General features: G+C 39.6%; 1 protein-coding gene across 6 annotated transcripts in view; it reads left to right on the top strand.

The window, feature by feature from the left end:
- Positions 1-20,226, top strand: part of TRMT11 (tRNA methyltransferase 11 homolog) — a 98,481-nt gene that overhangs the window by 40,866 nt on the left and 37,389 nt on the right. For 2 of the 6 annotated variants that reach the window (XM_011358743.2, XM_023529823.1), the window contains one exon: positions 8,473-9,056. The exons of the other annotated variants lie outside the window; for them this stretch is intronic. In XM_011358743.2, the coding sequence (XP_011357045.1) occupies positions 8,473-8,604 (132 nt within the window). In that variant the 3' untranslated portion in view covers positions 8,605-9,056. Of the gene's footprint in view, positions 1-8,472; positions 9,057-20,226 lie in introns of those variants that run through there. 6 annotated transcript variants of the gene reach the window in all.

Raw genomic sequence — 20,226 nt, 5'->3', positions numbered from 1 at the left:
TGTTCCTCATGGTATACTCCAGTGTCATTCGTTCCATTTAAACTGTCAGTTTCAAATATTACTGGAAAAGATATAATTTTGTTTCTTTCTTGAGAATTTGTTTCCCCTTAGGTTAAAATTTATTGTTATAAGTGGCTGATGTACTTTCCTTCTTAATGTCTTTTTTTTTATACTCTTATTTTGATGTAGTTGTAAAATGATTAAGGAGTAGCTTGAATAAGGTCTAGTTTATGTACTCTTTTGCTAGAGAATTTGCAATTCTAGGTTGGAAATAGGTGATGACAGTGATACATTCTAGAGTCACCAAGGTGAACGTGTGTATTTCCACATCATTCTTTAAAAGATGAAATAGTGAGAATACATGCTGATGCTTTCTGAAGAAAAATAGCCATTCTGGTCATGTTGTTGCTCTGTGACTCTGGATGTTTACTACAATCAGGACTCAGACATTGAGAAAACAGAGTGCTCCTGACTATCAGATGTATGGTCAGCTCTGTTTTAAACTATATCCACACCAGGAGATACCTTAAAGGATTTAATCTGCTTCAGCCAGCAGAGGGCAGTGTACACATAAGAGTACATTACAATTTGTAAGGCTCCCTTTGGTTTCTTTGGCAAGTGTGCTAAAATTCCTCGAGTGGTTTATGTTTAGAATTAGCAGTACTGATAGGACAGGAAATTGGCTGGGTGGGACAGTGGTTAAAGGGATTCTGTCTAAAAGTTTAGATTTGAAATATGTGCTACCATAATGTTGCTGTTCAGTCAGGAATGTCCTCTAAATGTCAAACTCTATTTTGAAGGACCCACTAATCTACCATGTGGGAAGTTAACTCTTTAACCGTTGTTTTGATGTAATCTCTATGAAAAAAAAAAAAAAAACCTAGTGTGATGGAAAGAGCATAAGCTTTGAAGTCTGATCTAGGCTGCAATTCTGGCAATGCTACTTACTAACTATGTGACCTGTGGCAGATTATTTAAACTCCTGCAGACTCCCTTGCCTTATCTGCAAAATTTATATGATAATCTTCTGTGAGAAGATGCAGAAAATTTAATAATGGATTTATGTAAAACACATCGTTGTGAATGTAAGTTGCTTTCTTGCATCAGAGCTTGTATATTTCTTGTCATATTTACAATTGCTGTTTGTCTTACAAGGTTAAGCGATAGGTCTGAAAGCTGTGTATTTCCATTACGCAGCCATCTCTAGCTAGTACAGATTTTTCTACAGAAACTCTTAATTTCTGGTTATAAAAGTGATAAACAAGAGATAGTGTAATCAACGATCTTAATATTTATTATATTCATATCTCTAATGACTACCATGGTCCAAAATTTAACCAGTATTTATAAAATTTGGGAAAGGTGGTCTATAATCTTTCGTCACCATGGTTTTCTCTCAGCATTTCCTAGTTCTTTGTGTGTTTTTATTTTCCATGAAGTATTTTTTGCTTCCTAAAACTTGGCAGAACTCAAGTTTTATGATACATTGGCATACAGGTAGACAGATTTGGATGTGTTGGAGAAACCAGAAGTCAAACACTGGGACAAGCTTGAGTTACTGAGGAACATCAAGGGTTGTGTTGCTTGAGGATACTCTTGCCCTTTTAAGTAAACACTTTGGCCTTCGAGATACCGAGTTGAAAAAAAAGCTGCAGATATCCCTGCTTGAGATGGGCCCGGAATGCAAATAGAGAAGAGGCATGAAAAGGTGATGAAAAGTATGTAGAGTTGAATATCATCATCTCAAGTGTGAGCCCTGGTAAACTAAACTAAAGATAGGATGAAAGAGAGAGAGAGAAAACAGAAAAAAAATATATTGAGTTTGTAATTTTCTTAAGCATTGGGGTTATAAATTCTGAATATTGCAAATAGTATATTTCATATGGATGAGGGTATATTTGAAACGTGTATTGTTCATAGGTATATGATAGTTGCATGTATGTATGTAATAATATGTGGTAGACCATAGATATACTGAATGTTTCATGTAGAACATTTTATGAACTGTGACTCTTCCATTTAGATGAAAATGGTAACCAAAGTCCCTTGAGTGTCTGGCTTACCCTGAAGCAGGACTTAGGCTGCTAGGGAGTAGGCCCTTGCCAGATTTCTGGCTATACAAGGGATTTGGAGCTTTTGGGTTCTCCAGGGGTTTTTGTTATGAATGTCTTTATTTCACAATCAGGGGGCATTCAGTCTTGTGGGAGGAGGTGTTCCAGCATAGGACTCAAATACATGCCTCATGTTGATGCCTCTCTACTCCCTGGGAGATACAGAAAATAGGATCCCGTGCCCCCGCCACCTGCTCTGTCCCCCAAAGGTTGTGTTTCTAAGGCTAATAGTCTTTCCAGCTTTCCTCGTAAGCATGTGTTTCTCTACTTCTGGATCCCTGTAGTACTCAACACTTCATCTTTTAGGGGCTTATTTTGCTTTACTTTATCTTAGTGAATCTTAAGGTTTAAAATATTCAGATAAAGAATGTCATAGGTAGTATGTGTTTCCTAGGTGACCACTAGTTAGCGTAGGTTTTAGTCATTACTTTTCGGTTTTCCAGACTGCTGCTGTTCATTCCCTGTCTCTGGCTCTGATCTTTATATTCTCTGTTATTTATCACCAGTTTGCACTATTTATATCCTCCTGGTCAAAGACAAGCTATTTTGTTAAGCTCGCTCTCTTTGATCCAAGAGGAAGTCTATCTTCCATTGTGTTTCAGCTATTGTCTCCTGCTTCCTCCAGTGAGCTGTGTAATTGGCAGCTTAGCCAGGTTAGGCACACTAGCGCCTGAGTCAGTCCCCAGCCTTATCGTGCCACTGCATTCTAAGCTTGCACGCTGGAATCACACAGTTCTGTCCTATCTTGTCCTCCTCACCACTGCAGCTCCGGGACATTCCCTGAAGCGTATTAGTCGATAGTATATTTCCACATAGAAGTGATTTTGCGAGGCCTAGAGGAGTCGCAGGGAGAAGAGAGGACAGAGGGCAAATCTGGGAAAGATCTCATTTCCTGCCGTTGTGCTGTACCCCTCTTGTACAGGAGAGGAAAGTGAGAGAACGTTCAGAAAACTGATGTGCAATTGAATCTAACTCTTAAACATTAAAGGAAAGCCTCAGAATTGGGGAGAGTTTGAACTCATTTGGGTTTTAGCCAGCAATGCTGGCATATTAGGTTTACATTTTAATAGGTTGAGTTTGGTGTCCCTATGAAGAGGGAGCCAGTGAAGGCAGAGCGACTGGCCATTTAGGAAAAAAACAAGGAGAGATGGGGAAGGCTTAGTCGGTAGTTCTGGAATTACAGGTGAAAAGAAGAAGTGGACTTGAGATATTTAGGATGCAGAATCTAAGATTTTAGGACTAACTAAATGTGAGATGAAAAGGGAGAGGGATTTGACCTAGGTTTCTGATTTTGATGACTAGGTGGAGAATCGAGAGAAATGTGAGAAATGAAAAAGCAAGGAGAGATATCAGCATCTAAACTTACCTTTTACATATAATCAAGTAAAGACATTTCTTCCAGGGTTAAGCTAATGTAGTTTAGGAGGACAAATTTTCTAGTGATCTTATTTGATATAAGGACAGAATTTAGAACACCTGGAGAAGTAGATGATGACATGGCCTTTCCTTTCATATGACTCTTCAGACTTGATAAAAGTTAAAATGTACAATCGGAGGTTGAACACTGGAACATTGTTTTGTACTGCTGCTGTCCCAGGTACAGTCCTGAGATGTGGGCCAGACTTCAGTCCTCTAAATGTCAAACTCTATTTTGAAGGACCCACTAATCTACCATGTGGGAAGTTAACTCTTTAACCGTTGTTTTGATGTAATCTCTACGAAAAAAAAAAAAACCTAGTGTGATGGAAAGAGCATAAGCTTTGAAGTCTGATATAGGCTGCAATTCTAGCAATGCTACTTACTAACTATGTGACCTGTGGCAGATTATTTAAACTCCTGCAGACTCCCTTGCCTTATCTGCAAAATTTATATGATAATCTTCTGTGAGAAGATGCAGAAAATTTAATAATGGATTTATGTAAAACACATCGTTGTGAATGTAAGTTGCTTTCTTGCATCAGAGCTTGTATATTTCTTGTCATATTTACAATTGCTGTTTGTCTTACAAGGTTAAGCGATAGGTCTGAAAGCTGTGTATTTCCATTACGCAGCCATCTCTAGCTAGTACAGATTTTTCTACAGAAACTCTTAATTTCTGGTTATAAAAGTGATAAACAAGAGATAGTGTAATCAACGATCTTAATATTTATTATATTCATATCTCTAATGACTACCATGGTCCAAAATTTAACCAGTATTTATAAAATTTGGGAAAGGTGGTCTATAATCTTTCGTCACCATGGTTTTCTCTCAGCATTTCCTAGTTCTTTGTGTGTTTTTATTTTCCATGAAGTATTTTTTGCTTCCTAAAACTTGGCAGAACTCAAGTTTTATGATACATTGGCATACAGGTAGACAGATTTGGATGTGTTGGAGAAACCAGAAGTCAAACACTGGGACAAGCTTGAGTTACTGAGGAACATCAAGGGTTGTGTTGCTTGAGGATACTCTTGCCCTTTTAAGTAAACACTTTGGCCTTCGAGATACCGAGTTGAAAAAAAAGCTGCAGATATCCCTGCTTGAGATGGGCCCGGAATGCAAATAGAGAAGAGGCATGAAAAGGTGATGAAAAGTATGTAGAGTTGAATATCATCATCTCAAGTGTGAGCCCTGGTAAACTAAACTAAAGATAGGATGAAAGAGAGAGAGAGAAAACAGAAAAAAAATATATTGAGTTTGTAATTTTCTTAAGCATTGGGGTTATAAATTCTGAATATTGCAAATAGTATATTTCATATGGATGAGGGTATATTTGAAACGTGTATTGTTCATAGGTATATGATAGTTGCATGTATGTATGTAATAATATGTGGTAGACCATAGATATACTGAATGTTTCATGTAGAACATTTTATGAACTGTGACTCTTCCATTTAGATGAAAATGGTAACCAAAGTCCCTTGAGTGTCTGGCTTACCCTGAAGCAGGACTTAGGCTGCTAGGGAGTAGGCCCTTGCCAGATTTCTGGCTATACAAGGGATTTGGAGCTTTTGGGTTCTCCAGGGGTTTTTGTTATGAATGTCTTTATTTCACAATCAGGGGGCATTCAGTCTTGTGGGAGGAGGTGTTCCAGCATAGGACTCAAATACATGCCTCATGTTGATGCCTCTCTACTCCCTGGGAGATACAGAAAATAGGATCCCGTGCCCCCGCCACCTGCTCTGTCCCCCAAAGGTTGTGTTTCTAAGGCTAATAGTCTTTCCAGCTTTCCTCGTAAGCATGTGTTTCTCTACTTCTGGATCCCTGTAGTACTCAACACTTCATCTTTTAGGGGCTTATTTTGCTTTACTTTATCTTAGTGAATCTTAAGGTTTAAAATATTCAGATAAAGAATGTCATAGGTAGTATGTGTTTCCTAGGTGACCACTAGTTAGCGTAGGTTTTAGTCATTACTTTTCGGTTTTCCAGTCTGCTGCTGTTCATTCCCTGTCTCTGGCTCTGATCTTTATATTCTCTGTTATTTATCACCAGTTTGCACTATTTATATCCTCCTGGTCAAAGACAAGCTATTTTGTTAAGCTCGCTCTCTTTGATCCAAGAGGAAGTCTATCTTCCATTGTGTTTCAGCTATTGTCTCCTGCTTCCTCCAGTGAGCTGTGTAATTGGCAGCTTAGCCAGGTTAGGCACACTAGCGCCTGAGTCAGTCCCCAGCCAGTCCTTGGCTGCCTTATCGTGCCGCTGCATTCTAAGCTTGCACGCTGGAATCACACAGTTCTGTCCTATCTTGTCCTCCTCACCACTGCAGCTCCAGGACATTCCCTGAAGCGTATTAGTCGATAGTATATTTCCACATAGAGGTGATTTTGCGAGGCCTAGAGGAGTCGCAGGGAGAAGAGAGGACAGAGGGCAAATCTGGGAAAGATCTCATTTCCTGCCGTTGTGCTGTACCCCTCTTGTACAGGAGAGGAAAGTGAGAGAACATTCAGAAAACTGATGTGCAATTGAATCTAACTCTTAAACATTAAAGGAAAGCCTCAGAATTGGGGAGAGTTTGAACTCATTTGGGTTTTAGCCAGCAATGCTGGCATATTAGGTTTACATTTTAATAGGTTGAGTTTGGTGTCCCTATGAAGAGGGAGCCACTGAAGGCAGAGCGACTGGCCATTTAGGAAAAAAACAAGGAGAGATGGGGAAGGCTTAGTCGGTAGTTCTGGAATTACAGGTGAAAAGAAGAAGTGGACTTGAGATATTTAGGATGCAGAATCTAAGATTTTAGGACTAACTAAATGTGAGATGAAAAGGGAGAGGGATTTGACCTAGGTTTCTGATTTTGATGACTAGGTGGAGAATCGAGAGAAATGTGAGAAATGAAAAAGCAAGGAGAGATATCAGCATCTAAACTTACCTTTTACATATAATCAAGTAAAGACATTTCTTCCAGGGTTAAGCTAATGTAGTTTAGGAGGACAAATTTTCTGGTGATCTTATTTGATATAAGGACAGAATTTAGAACACCTGGAGAAGTAGATGATGACATGGCCTTTCCTTTCATATGACTCTTCAGACTTGATAAAAGTTAAAATGTACAATCGGAGGTTGAACACTGGAACATTGTTTTGTACTGCTGCTGTCCCAGGTACAGTCCTGAGATGTGGGCCAGACTTCAGTCCTCTGAAGTTGACTGTACTCCCTCCCAGGCTATGGTAACCCCAGGCATTCCTTAAGTCTCCTCCTGCTGTGAAAATTTCATGTCATTGAAATACGTCCTCTAGTTACTAGAACTAAGTTAATAGTACTTCTGATCTACTTTGTTCCTTTCTGGGCAGGCAATTCAGCTGCCAAAGCCTTAGTCCATTACTTATTTATTCCCAGAGATGCTCCTGCTTTTTGAGTTGAGGAAGAAGTTAGTTCTTTTGGAGAAAACCTCATTATGCTGTTGTCAAGTGGGTAGTCTTTGGGGTCAAATATACCTGTGTTCAGATCCTAGCTCTGTCATCTTGGCCCTGTACTCTTAAATAAGTATTTATCTGTAAGTGGTGATAATAGTGCATTTATCTTTTAGAGCCGATTTGTTACAAGAGAGTGCATATATAAAACATCTAGTATAGTTTTTGGCCCATAATAAATACCCAGTAAATACTGCCTTCCATTTGGTATTTAATTGTATACCTACAGGTTGACCAGACAAAATTTATCTTTTATCTTTCGGGGATTATATAGCCTGAAGTTAGTAACCATTAGCGTGTTTTCCTGTGTTTGTAGGAATATGGAACTATAATACACTTAATGCCATGGAATTTAAGTAGCCTCCTTTTTTTTTTTTTTGATGACTAGGAAATCTGGGCATTTTTAATAATTTGACTTTTGTGTGATTAAAAAAAAATTCTGTGGCAAATAGATTCTGAATAAACAAATCAGCCAACGTTATTTTATTTTGGATATGCCTGTACTTTTATTAATGTTAGATTTGAGAGAAGGGATTAAGATATGCATTCTCATATAGGACTAAGGAAAAATACAAAAATATTTTGAGGATTGATATATTCCAGATATACTTGTAGATACCATTTTATATTGAAACTAGAATAAAAAATTAGGCTTTATATTTTCTAATTATGTCTCCACACCTATTCTCAAAACCACATTAATCCACATACAATTGAATATAAATTTAGAGAAATGGGAAATGAGATTTTATTTTTAATTAGATTTTTTTTCATGATTTGATATGGCTAGTGAAATTGGATAAGTTGATGTTTCAGTGTTTTTCTCTCAGTCTTCTAAGCTTGAAAATATGACATCCTAACCCAGATCGTTATTTCCAACGTCCAAACATCAAGTCTGAGTACCAGTCCTTGCCTGTCTCTAAAATCTAAAAGTGGGGGAATCATTTTTTCAGGCTGTTTCTTCATCTACTGTGGTAACTTTAAGTTGCCAGGTATAGTTATTTCATTAACTGAATATGAATATACCCCTAGTTTGATTTATATGTGTGACATATCAATGTAATAATTTGTTGTCGTATACCTTTGGAGTGGAAGCTTCCTTTGTGTGGTAATTCTTATAGTCATAGATGATTTCAGTTTGTGCTGAACTAGGAATCAGAAGATGCATGTGGTCATCTCAGCTTGTGTTGCCTGAGATGCTTCTCTTTGCCCTCTCTGGGTCTCTATTTTCTCAGTAAAAGTGTTCATCTTCTCTGTGCAGAAGATTGCGTGGCTCAAATGAGGTGAAGTAGGTGAAAACACTTTGGATACTCAAGCATGGTAGAGATATAACGTGGTGGTATATTTCTAATTCAGGTAATAAAGAAAAACAAATGGGCACTAGGGAGTAAGATTTTGCTTAAAGTAAAAGTTGCAAGCTAACTAAAGAAAATAACTCAAACATCATTTTTTTCCTGTATTTTGCTACCAACCAGAATCGGGACCAGTATTCACATCTGCTAAGTGATCAGTCTCTGCCATACCAAGGTCACAATTCCTTCCGTGAGAAATATTTCAGTGGAGTAACAAAAAGAATTGCAAAGGAAGAAAAACCTAGCCAAGAGTGAAAATTAAGGTTTTTGACAATGGAGAAAGAATAAGGATTTGATAAAAAGAAAAAAAAAGAAAAAGAAAAAAGACATCTGGATGTGAACTTTGATGTACGATACAGAAAACATGTACTGTTTTAAATAATTTTATGTAACAAATGTTACAAAGTAAATTGAACAATTCTTTTAAAATTTAGCTTTGTTTTATAGACTACTTTGTTATATGTGGTTTTTGACCTTATTTAATTTATATTTGTACTTTCAAGTATTATGGAAATTGAAAACAGTGATATTTTTGGTAATTAACTTACAAAGGGAACTAATATTGTTGAATCTTTAAACAGATATCTGCCGGATATATTATAGGCAGTTAATAGTGAATTTATTCATTAGGTAGATTTGTTTAATTTGATTTTTCATCATAATTGATTTACATTGTCACTAATAAAGCTTATTGAGGATTCTTAAAATTGTGTATTATTCAGTGCTTTTCAAGAGACATATGAAGGAAATGAATTTTTATTTACAAATGCCAAACAAGTAAGTCATGACGATGATAATAGTGATGATGAGAAAGGCTAGGACCTGACAACCTAAAAAGCCTCCACACTCCTTGAGGCCTGTCCACATCTGAAGCTCGTCTGTACCTTGGATTTGCTCCTGCATTCCTAAACTTTGACTGTCGGTCAAGTTAACTACCCACAATTTTTGGTTTAGAAAGTAACTGATAGTTAAAAGCGGTAACAACAACACAAATCCTTGATGGTTTCCTAATGGTATTAAGCCTAATCAGAGCTCTTTGAAATAGAAGCTATATTTTTCTTGAAGGAGAAACTTTGCTGAGTCCACATTGTGTCCATCATGAAAATATCTTGTTTGAAAACCACTACACCCATTACTTCAGGATGCTAATAGCTTTCCTGCTCTCGGTGGTCAAATGTACCTCAGCAGGCGGCAGTAAACGAATCCCCTCTCTCTAACCAGAGCCTATTTTTATTTATGTCGTTATTATTATCTTAGTGTTACTGCTGGCTTTTATTGACTCACAGCTTGAATATGCATGGCTTAGGACCTCCAAAAGACCAGCAGTACCCAAGCAGAGAGAGAGCAGGCCTTCTGCTGAGTTCTCTCTCCTTTTCTTGTAGCTCTGAATTTCAACAGCAGATCTCAAACATTTCAGTGATTGTTTGGGTTTCTGGATGTGATTTGTAGTACGCTGGGGAAAATCTAAAAGTATTCAAGGATGATTTATTTTCGTATTTCTGTTATAAACCATCTTATTTAAAAGTTTTTGAGGTTATATCGGGGGGTGAGTTTGAGTTGACTAAATTTGGAATTAGAGATTTTAGCCTTGTACCATTTTTCTGTTGTAACAAAAATTAGTCCAAGTAGTTCTGGAAGCATTGCAACATTAATTTTAGTCACTTTAACTTTAAAAAACTATCCAACATTAAAAAAATTTTCAAATTTTTATTACCACTGATTGAGGTCTTCTAATCTTTGGTTCTTCATGATTGTGAGGTTTATTTTCATATTTATCAGTAAACTAGGTCTCCCAATCGTGAAATGCCACAAGGCTCAGAGCATGAATTTGTGTAATTATTTTAAAATTGGTACTCAACCAATTTTGATTTTAGAGTAGAGGTCTCAAGTCCTCTTATTTTAAAAAAGACTTTGTTTCTGGCATCAGGATATTATTACTTTCTGCATAAGTTATAGCAAATCACTTCCAGGATTGCTTTAGTTTTATGTGTGTTCTTTATATATTTCCAACAGCAATAATATCACCTAGCAAAATGTCTGCATTTTGGATAGTCCTCTTACGAATTTATGGTATAATCTGTGAGTGAACCCTAGGTGGTCTGTGGGCTGGCCTATTTAATGATTATAATATGACAAAATCTGTAATTTTCTTTCTGGTATGTATTAAATATTCATAAAATCCAGACGGTTACCTTGGTGGTGTTTCATCAGAAGCAACCTCCTTTCCATCCTTACTAGACAAAGATTTTTTTGCTGTGATAGCTGGAAGGGAATAATGGAGTAGGTGGTCTTTGGTGTGTTTAGCCAAAGTGGCCAGCAGATTTTAAAAAGTTTAAAATCTGCTGCAAATTTCTCAGCCACTTCCTGCCCGGAGTGACCCAGGTTTGGTGCAGCTTACCACTAACTTCCTTATGAGTAATTCTTTAAATACTAAGATTGAGCAATAAAACATTTTCAAACTGTTTAAACTCTGGGAGGTAAGTCAGTAAGTCAGCATTACCGCTATTTTCTTGTGGAGGAAACTCACTTAAAATTTGAGATTCCCTGCATATTAAGGCAGAGTGGTATTACAACTAAAAAGAACCTTATTTCAAGTTTGGTAGGGGAAAGTAGAGTGTGGGTTAACATACCAGATGCATTGTAGTGAACGTGTTTATATTATTGGATGAAAAATGTGCCTTAAAAGTTTGAGACGTAGAAACAGCTTTCGAAGTAATATGTTTTATACTCTTGTTATAATTAAATTAAAGAAGCAGGGATTTGACTATTTTTTAACATCAGGAAATTGGATGTTAAGGTTGTGTTATCTGGATGCCAGTATAAGCAAATTCGGCTCTTGAATCAAAGGCCTCAGTCGTTTGGGTTAGAAGAACTACTGACACCCTATGCTGCAACTATTATCAAGTATTGCAAATCCAGAGAGATATGGAATAAAATGTAATGTTTATGGGTTGAAAATTGAAGGTGACATTTTTTAGAGAAATGATCTTTCTACACTATTATAATAAATCTCCCTTGAAAAAACACAGTGGAACTAAGCCGATGTTAATGGTTCTAGTAGAAAAAAATCCTGTGTAGATAAAGCAGAGCATAAATAAACAAATTCATTAATGGAGCATAGGGGTAGAAGTGGACATGGGTGTAGCTGAGAAAATTGATGACCTTATTGTTGATTTTCCTGTTTGACCAAAAGGGAATATTATACCAGAATAAGGACCTTGGCTCTTTTTACAGGAGCATGGTTCTGCTCCATAATAAACTTATTTAGAAAACTAAACACTACTAAATCTTTTTTCTTAGAAGGATTGTATTCATAGAATAAGCGAAGTTTACTTTCATTTCTAAATCACCCACTCCCGTTTTTCTGATATTTATCAAGTAATGTGGTTTGTAATCCAAACAAACAAAAAAAAATGCCTTAATCCAGAACATACACATGGACACAATAACACTAGACTGATGATGTTTGTACTTTACAAAAACACTGAGATCTCTAAAATGGAGTGGTTGGAGAACATAAGGTCTAGAGTGTAAAGAATTGTAATGGAATGATAAACATATCTGTGATTCTATCTAGCCATAGAATCATAGAGACAGCACATTCCTGTCTATCCTTTGGGGTGAAAAAGCTTACGAGGGAACCTGACCCTATTCCCTTAAGAGAGGTCTGCCTCAGGATGTTCACATGTTTTACTGTGTGGGATAAGCAAATTGACATTTAGACATAACTGAGGCCAACCTGGAATTTGGCTCTTATCCCTTCCTTCATAAGCCATTGTAGACAGGCTCTTAGGGGGATGGAGGCTAAATTGTCATGGCAGTCTCTTAAGAAGCCTGGGTCATGGAACAAAATGGGGCTTAATAGATGAATGTTAAGATAAGCCAGCTTCACTTTATGTAACTGCTAGCCCTATTTCTTGGGATATTAGGATGTGCTTAGTATATTTTTGTTCTAGAATTTGAATGTTCTTAACTGAGATAATCATATTGCAGTCATGCCAAACTGAATTGCCTAAAAAGGAATCCGCTTTGACCTCTGTGACTTTAAAACCTCTCCTTTAATCAAGCCTTCCTGACTCTCTCCTGAGGGCTTATCGGAAGAACTCTATTTTGTCTGACATCCAGCAGTGAAGATTAGCTGGGCTTATGTGTGAAGTTAGTCAAATTAAAAAAACAAAAAAGGCTGAGAGAAAATTAAAATTGAAAACGTAAATGGTCCTTGAGCTAGGCTTTGATGGGCTGCCCAAATATTTTATCTAATATGTTATGAGTCTGTGAAGTGGATCAAGCTGGTCAGAGCTGGTATTGGTGAGCTTTAGCAGTCTGTAAAAGCTCTTTACTGTTTGTTTGTAAATCATGAGCTGGAGTATCACCACAAGTCCGAGTGCTTCCAGTACAAAGAGCAAAACTTCTTTGCGTTATTTCACTCTTTTTAAAATTTATACTTGTTGGGAGACATTTCTCCATAGATGTGTTACATTTCTGTATATCTAAGGAGGCACTGACCCCCTTTTTAAAGATGTGTGAGCCCTTTGAAAGATAGAGGCGGTGTCCCCACCTCCTCGTGCCCCCTTCGCTTCTGAAAAACAACTTTTTGTCAGCTGTTTTGGGTTCTTGTCAAAACTGAACACCTGAGCCATCTGACCTGATACTTTCATTGTGGAGCGGATCAAAAGATTCATGACTACCAACGTAAGAAGAGCCTAATAACCCTCACTTGTCAGATGGACTTAGTATATTCAAGAATGCAGCTGGCTTAGCGCCAGTGGCATCTTGGATTTACATGAAAAAGTGGCAGCTATCTGTTTGGGGAAAACTTTATCCCACATTCCACTGTCTGAAACAAAGGACTGGCGCAATGATGTCTTTGATTCATAAAGGTTACATTTAGGGGGTTTAAAAATACATTTAGGTTGCATTTAGGAGATTCCTCTAAATGCCCACTGCCTCTTCCACTGATGGATTGGCTAAACTGAAACCCAGGAGTGGTCAATGGGCTGCTATGGCTGTTCTATCTCAGCACCAGGTATACAGAACTGAAAATGGATGTGGTTGGCCTGGTCAGTAGGTAGAACTCAAAGCCATTCTGGGCTCCAGCCAGTACCCTTCTTGATGAGCCTTGTTCTATTTTCGCTGACTCTTAGGCTAATGACCTACAGTTTTGTCTCTCACTTGGAAAATTACAGATTGGCAGATTAAAGACATGCTCTTAGAGTACAAATAGTGGAAACAGATTGTGGCTGCTGACAACTGTCTTGTCATTCTTTGAAGAAACAACTAGAATAAAGCTGTTGGTTGAGCTGGTACCACCCAGGTGGCCATCATTGTTGCTTGGATTCATTATTGTCCCAGACACGGCAGCACATCCACCATTACACACAGGACACAGAGTAAAGGACTGTTTCTGATGCAGTTACTATTTGGTGCCAGACTTGTGACTCCTGCCAGAAGTTGACCTGGTTGCTTTGCGGTGAAGGAGACCACATTCCATGAAGTGTCTAGCCTGCTCCTGGCAGATTGATTACTTCGGATCTTCGCCCCCACTCTCAGAGCCCTTGGCTGGGCATTACCACTGTTGACACTTTCTCAGGTTACAGTGTTGCTGTTCCAGTCCAGCCAGTTGACTCCAGCCACACCACTTAGGCTCTTGAAACTAATCCCGGTCACGTGTTTGGCTTTCTGGGCCATTTGTTATGACAATGGTATTCTCTCTTTTATTGCAGAAGCCACTCAACCATGGGCTGATAGTCAAGGTATTTGATAGACTTTCCATGCTCCATACCATCCACAGGCATCTGGAATTTTCGAACTTTGGAATTTTCTCTACATTTGCTCTTTATTTTCTCTGGCAGCCCTTTACCAAACCTTCTCAGAAAGGCTCACTACATTGCTCCAAAAAGTTAGCTCTGAGTAGTGTAGTGTTTTGTCCTTTGTCAGACACTTAAGTCTTTTAATTGGTGGGTTTCAACTCAGAGACAACTGGTGAGACAATAGCTTGAGTCTCAAGTCGGGACTATTCTGAAACCAGCACCAACAAGGATGCTGTGACAATCCAGCCCCAAACGGATGCCTCTACCTGGTATGCTTTATTATTGATGTTGAAGCAGGGGGAAAAAATGTTTAAATTTTTTTTTTCTATTTTATTTTAATGGTAACCACTTTTCCCGTACAAGTCGTGTGTGCTACTGTGCTTGTCCTATTATGCATGTTCTAAGGCTTGCCTGCTGGTGATTGGTTGATGCAAAGGCCTAGAAAGAGCATGGCTATAGGCGTATAGGAGAACTACATGTAGTTTAGAATCATTGGAGTGTGAAGTGTGAACTGAAAATCAATAAAGTTAAGGCTAGAGAGTGTGGCAGGAAGACTTTAACCACCTTCCCGACCCACTCAGAGCTATCTTAGAATTTTCAGTGGGAAGACAAACTTACCAGATCTGGTTGGACTATCATCACCTGGAATTCTAGTCCAAAAGCTACGCAGTCATCTTTGTTAGAGATGTAAGGATCACAACTAGATCAATGGTAGTAGGGATTGATTGGAGAATATTTAGACTGAGCGGGTTCTGGTAATTGATTGGGAGTAGGGATGAGAAGTAAAGAATGATATCCAGGATTCTAGCTAGATGACTTGGTGCATGGCATGACACAAAGTGGAACAGAAAACGGTGGGAAAAGGATGATGCATTTTGATTGGACATCCTGAACATGAGGAGCCTATGGAGTGGGCATGGAGAGCGGCACAGCAGGCTGTTGAGTATGCAAGACCTAAGCTAGGCAGCGATTGTGTATGTGAGGAGCAGGAGGTCTCTACATGGGACAAATAACCAGTGAGTTAAGATATACTGTATCATTCTAATGTTTGCTGTGGCTCCCCCCCCGCCCCCCCCCGCCACATGATACATGTGTTTAGCAAAGAGAATTGGCAAGACCCAATACTCTTGAGACTGGCTGGCAATTCCAAATTTATTATAAGAAATTTATACTTGCATTACTGAGGAGGCGAAATTACTGTTGTGCTACTTGAAGCTGCAGAGAACAGCAGTGGCTTTGGAGTGGTGTGCTTCTGACTGAACTGGATGGGTGGATATACTCTGTTTGCTGTGTAAGTTAGTATGCTATGTCATAGAGTTTGAACTTAAAGAAACTGATAAGCTGTTGTTAGAAAAACTTGCTAAAGAAACACACAAGCTACCACTGTTTGGACTCAGGATGTGGAAAAAGACAAACTCAAGAGTTTTTTCTCTCTTTTTCTTATCCTTTAAAATTAAAAATACTCCCATTCCTTTCTCTTGTTTAAGTAACTACATAACAGCTTTTGGGCAGTGACATAAAAAGTACAGGGCAGGCCAAAATAGGGGGGCAATTTTTAATTAAATTGAGGTTTCATTTGTTTTTTCATTTATTAAAAAATGTTGGGCCCCAAATTCCAATTTTCTTCTACCCTGTTTTTATATATCCTTATGCATTTGGCAGAGTCCATGATAAAAACCTCTGTCCCAGCTGTGGACAAGCCAGAATCTTTTTCTGAAGCTCCTACTAATTTGGATTAAACTGACTGGTTTCAAGCTTCACACAGAAATTCTGCCAGGAATTGTTCCCTTGACATTTAATTCTACAAACAGTCTTATCTTTTGGAGCAAAATAAATGAATATTAAAAAAAAAAAAAAATTTGCCGTTGTTAGCTGTTTTCTTCCTAGTTTTGGAGAAACAGATCAAGAACCTGAAAACAACTGAACTTTTTGCCTCCAGTCTAGCTTTCTGAACCCAAAGAGAGGACCTTTAACAATGCTAAGTGGGTTCCCAAGTAAAGAAGGGCAGGATCGTGCTGTGTAATGAAAAGGCTTCTGGGGGAAGACATGACACATTCCCATTAGCTATAAGTGGTCCAGGAGACTCCATCCTCCAAGTGATGTCACCTAGTGCATCAGAACCAAGGGCTAGACCTGGAAGCCTATCAAGTTGATCTCTGTGGAACTCATTGCCATTCTCAACAATGAAGAAGACACAGCCCTGTCCTCAGTGAGCTCATAGTCTGGGGGAGGTGGAATGGTAAAGAAAGAGGTAATTAAAATAGTGGTCAGTCTTTCCAGAGGGTAAGCCCAAGGTGCCTGTGAGGGGAGCGCTTTAATACTTCTAATAATGGTAGCGTGTATTAACTATGTGTTTCTGATATTTTGACATTTGGGGCCTTGCTGACCCTGGAGAGACTGCTCCTCCCAGGGTCAGCCAATTCCTAGAGGTAGTAAAGGACTTGCCTGCAGGTGTGACTTGCACGTGCAAACCTAGCAGTCTCGAGCCCGCATACCCACCACTTCCTCTCCCCGGAGCTTTTGCACTCTGGATCACCATTCCCCTATCTTAATCACTCCTGGGGCCAGGTACCAGGCAGTGAGGTACAGACCCTGCACCCCAGAACCCACTGAAACTAAACTAACGAATCCCAAGCCTGTTTACCCTACCTGTCTTGTTCTTCCCACCAGGACCCCAACAAAGGCTCTTGCCCACATTGTTCTCTCACTCCCCTCTGCCTCCTGACCGCCCCTGCGTGGCCATGCGTGGCCAGGTATGCCCGCTTCTCGAGAACTTCAAGGAACAAACTATCTTTTCAATGGCAATTGTCTTTGTGATGATCATTAAATCTATATTTTAAAATGTAGGGGTGGGAGAAGATTGGGTCAAGGAAGACTTCTGAGACGGTGACACCTAGGTAGACTTCCGAAGAAGTTGCGGGATCGTGTCAGGCCATGAGGGTGGGAGAGGGATTCCAGCAGAGGGGTCAGCATCTGGCAAAGCAGATTTGGATGACAATTCAAGTAGTTCCTATGCCTAGAGCTAAACTAAATGTGTTGGATGAAGAGAGGAAACAAAGCTGGGGCAGAAATGAGGACCAGACCATAAAGGACTCACACCTTGCTGCAGAGTCTGGACTCGATCCTGGGAGAAGCTCCCTCCTATGACCCTCGCTCCCTTATGATGATATCAGGCTCTTCAGGAAGTTTTAGCTTCTTAAAATGGTGCTCTGTGGCTGAGGTGCTTGACCTCCCTGACAAAGGAGTGGTATAGCAATGAGGTTTGTGGCTTTGCCACTGCTCTAGGGGTGTTTGGTTCTGGGTCTCAGTTAATGACCTTCGAGTTGGACGAGCCACATACGTAAGGCTGCCTGAAGCAAAGTGTTACCTTGGAGCCTCAGTTTCTTCATCTTAAAGCCTTCTTAGGTTCCCAGTCACACAGTGTAAGAAATTTCCCAGTTGAACAGCAGACACCTCCCTGACCCTGACTGACAGATACTTGCTCCAGAGCCAAGAAACAGTCTTGAGTTGGCTTCCTGCAATGAGGGAGATGATTTCTATTGATTTTCCCTTTACACAGTGTTGATGGTGCCGGCCTGCAGAAGAGCAAGCTGATGAAAATGAACATGGTGGGTTGCCAGCTCATGTTTGTCCTTATTTCCAAGGACAAACACAAACCCTGTCTCTGGCAGCTTCTCCTCTACTCCAAGACAAATGAGCTGTTGAAGTGTTCATGATTTTGAAATCCTAGCAATAATACATAAAGTATATTTTTCTGATCAACCTCAAGGAATCTGTCACAAATGAAACACGGGTTGGGATTCAAACACTGTTGCTTTATTTCAGAACTTCTCCTCGGGGTCCATTGTTCTGTCTTCTGACACACGGAGCGTTCCCTGAAGGAAAGTGTCTCAGAGCCACAGCACTTCTCTTTCCCATCCCCTTGAAGCAGCACTAAACGCATTCCGCAGTTTTGTTTGTTTGTTTGTTTGTCGTTTTGGAGTCACCTGTCAGAGAGGATGGGAGAGAGCGCAGGATAGAATCCCCGGAACCCTTGTCTCATCCTGTCCTCTCTCATTCCCTGCTGGCTTCTCTTTCAGTATTTACCTCGTGCTTGATATATCCTAAGCACCAACTGCCTTGGACACAGAGATGATAAAAGGTGTGTTTCTTAGGCTAAAAAGCTGTACATCGTCTTCAGTTAAGCTAATTTTCGTTAAATTATTAAAACATCATATTCACTCTGAGTCCCAAACTCTGATACTTTAAAAAAAACATCAACAAACACCAAGATTATACTACCTTCTGTTCTCTGGGTGAGGTACTAGTGAGGCTGGGAATGGTGGAGAGGTAGGGTGGGAGGAGGTATATACACACTCTAAAGGAACTAAATGTTCGTCTCCTCTAGCATTTATTATTTCTCTCATGCTTTAACTACTTTCTTTAAATGTTCACATTTCCTCCTATAAAGTTCTACGGCCATCTTTTTCATGCTTCCTTATTGTTATGTAAAGTTCTACAGACATCTTAAAATTTGTCAACTTAAATTTCGTGAATAGACAATAAATTTACATGATTTAAAATTCAAAACAGTCCAAAAGAGTATACCCGGTGAAGTTTCCCTCTCCCCCTTTCCCTCCCAGTGGGTCCTTCAGCCACCCGGTTCCCTGCCCTGGAGACAACCACTGTCACAGATGGCTCAGCTCAGTGTCAAACAACAGGATAGTCCAAATGAAAAGCCATAATTGCAACACCCACACGGATCAAAGGCAAGAACAAAGGATTAGGAGTTAGAGGGACCATCCCAGCCCTATCAGGACAGCTCTGAATTCACCTGGTCTATTTATCACTGTTAACATAATGTTTCCTTAGCTATCTCCCTTGGACTGAGAATCCATTGAGATGATGTCTGTGATTGCATTTGGAAAACACTTTCTATAAGGGAAGAGAAAACCCAGAGCCTAAAGCTAAACCCATCAGTCATGTCTGTCATGGGAAGAAGTTGAGTTGTCCAGGATATTGCCCAAGAAACTCATTTGATCTCAAAGCTTCCAATGAAGAGATGTGGAGAGGTGATTGGCCCCAACAGGGAAAGATCAAAGGTAGATTTATTTCCTGGTAGTTTTCACATCCCCTCTTGAGTTCTCCCAAGCCCTAGTGGATGGAGTGGCCTCTCTTAGATGCATAACTAAGCAAAGAATGTGATTCCTTTTGCAGCTGCCTGATCTGCCACCTTTGGGGTCAGCTGAGGCTTATTTCCTGGGCTGCTTGATTTCTTTCTGGTTTGTAGAGTGGTTTCCAATCAAGGAAAGATATGGTCAAGGCCACTTTGAAAAACGTGTGAGTTGGGAGAAAATACGTACTGTTATAGGGCTATGACTTCAGGATTGATATCATCCTCCTCCTTGAGGCAACACTTGCCATCTACTTCAGAGGAATTCGTACTTGGGATAGGAATGCAGACTCTGATGTGCAGTTAAATGTGCATGTGTGAAGGGGAACTGGCCTGATAGTCTGAGGCTGGAGCCCTTGTTTATCCGCAGAAGATAGGAAGCCAGGAGCGGAGATAAGGCGGGCTTTCACTTGTGCGTCCCTGCACCTGGGCCGGAAAGCCTATGTCTAGTGCAGATAGGAGCTCCAGGTCAGCCCACTGAGTCTTGGGTGGTGCCAAATAGAGAGTTCTGCAGTAACGTGAAAGGGACCAATGTCCTCTGGTCAGTGAACGCAGGTACAGTTTTATCAAGGGAACCCTAAGCTTATGCTTTCTGTAGGCGTCTATCTTTTTAAAGAGACAATTATTAATTTGCAGAAACTCAATAAGTGATAAGCTGGTTTTGAGCATTGCTTTTCCTTTACGAAACAGCCTAAGCAAAGCCCCAGGATGCCTGGGAGCATGTCCAAGGTTGGCAAACCTTTGCTGCCTCCTCTCTCCCTCTTTCCTCCATTACTCTGTAGCCAGAAGTAAAGGATACTCCTCAGGTAACTATCTGATGGTGTCTAAGGTCATCTTGAATGTCTGATGCTGGGAATTGAAATCCTATGTCTTAGGTTATATTTGAAGTTACTTATTTTTCTATGTATTAGGAAA

This window comes from Pteropus vampyrus, unplaced genomic scaffold (genome assembly GCF_000151845.1).
Source record: "Pteropus vampyrus isolate Shadow unplaced genomic scaffold, Pvam_2.0 Scaffold43, whole genome shotgun sequence".
In the NCBI taxonomy this organism is placed as follows: domain Eukaryota; kingdom Metazoa; phylum Chordata; class Mammalia; order Chiroptera; family Pteropodidae; genus Pteropus; species Pteropus vampyrus.
Note: the sequence above shows the minus strand (reverse complement) of the source record. Positions and strands in the feature narration are given on the sequence as shown.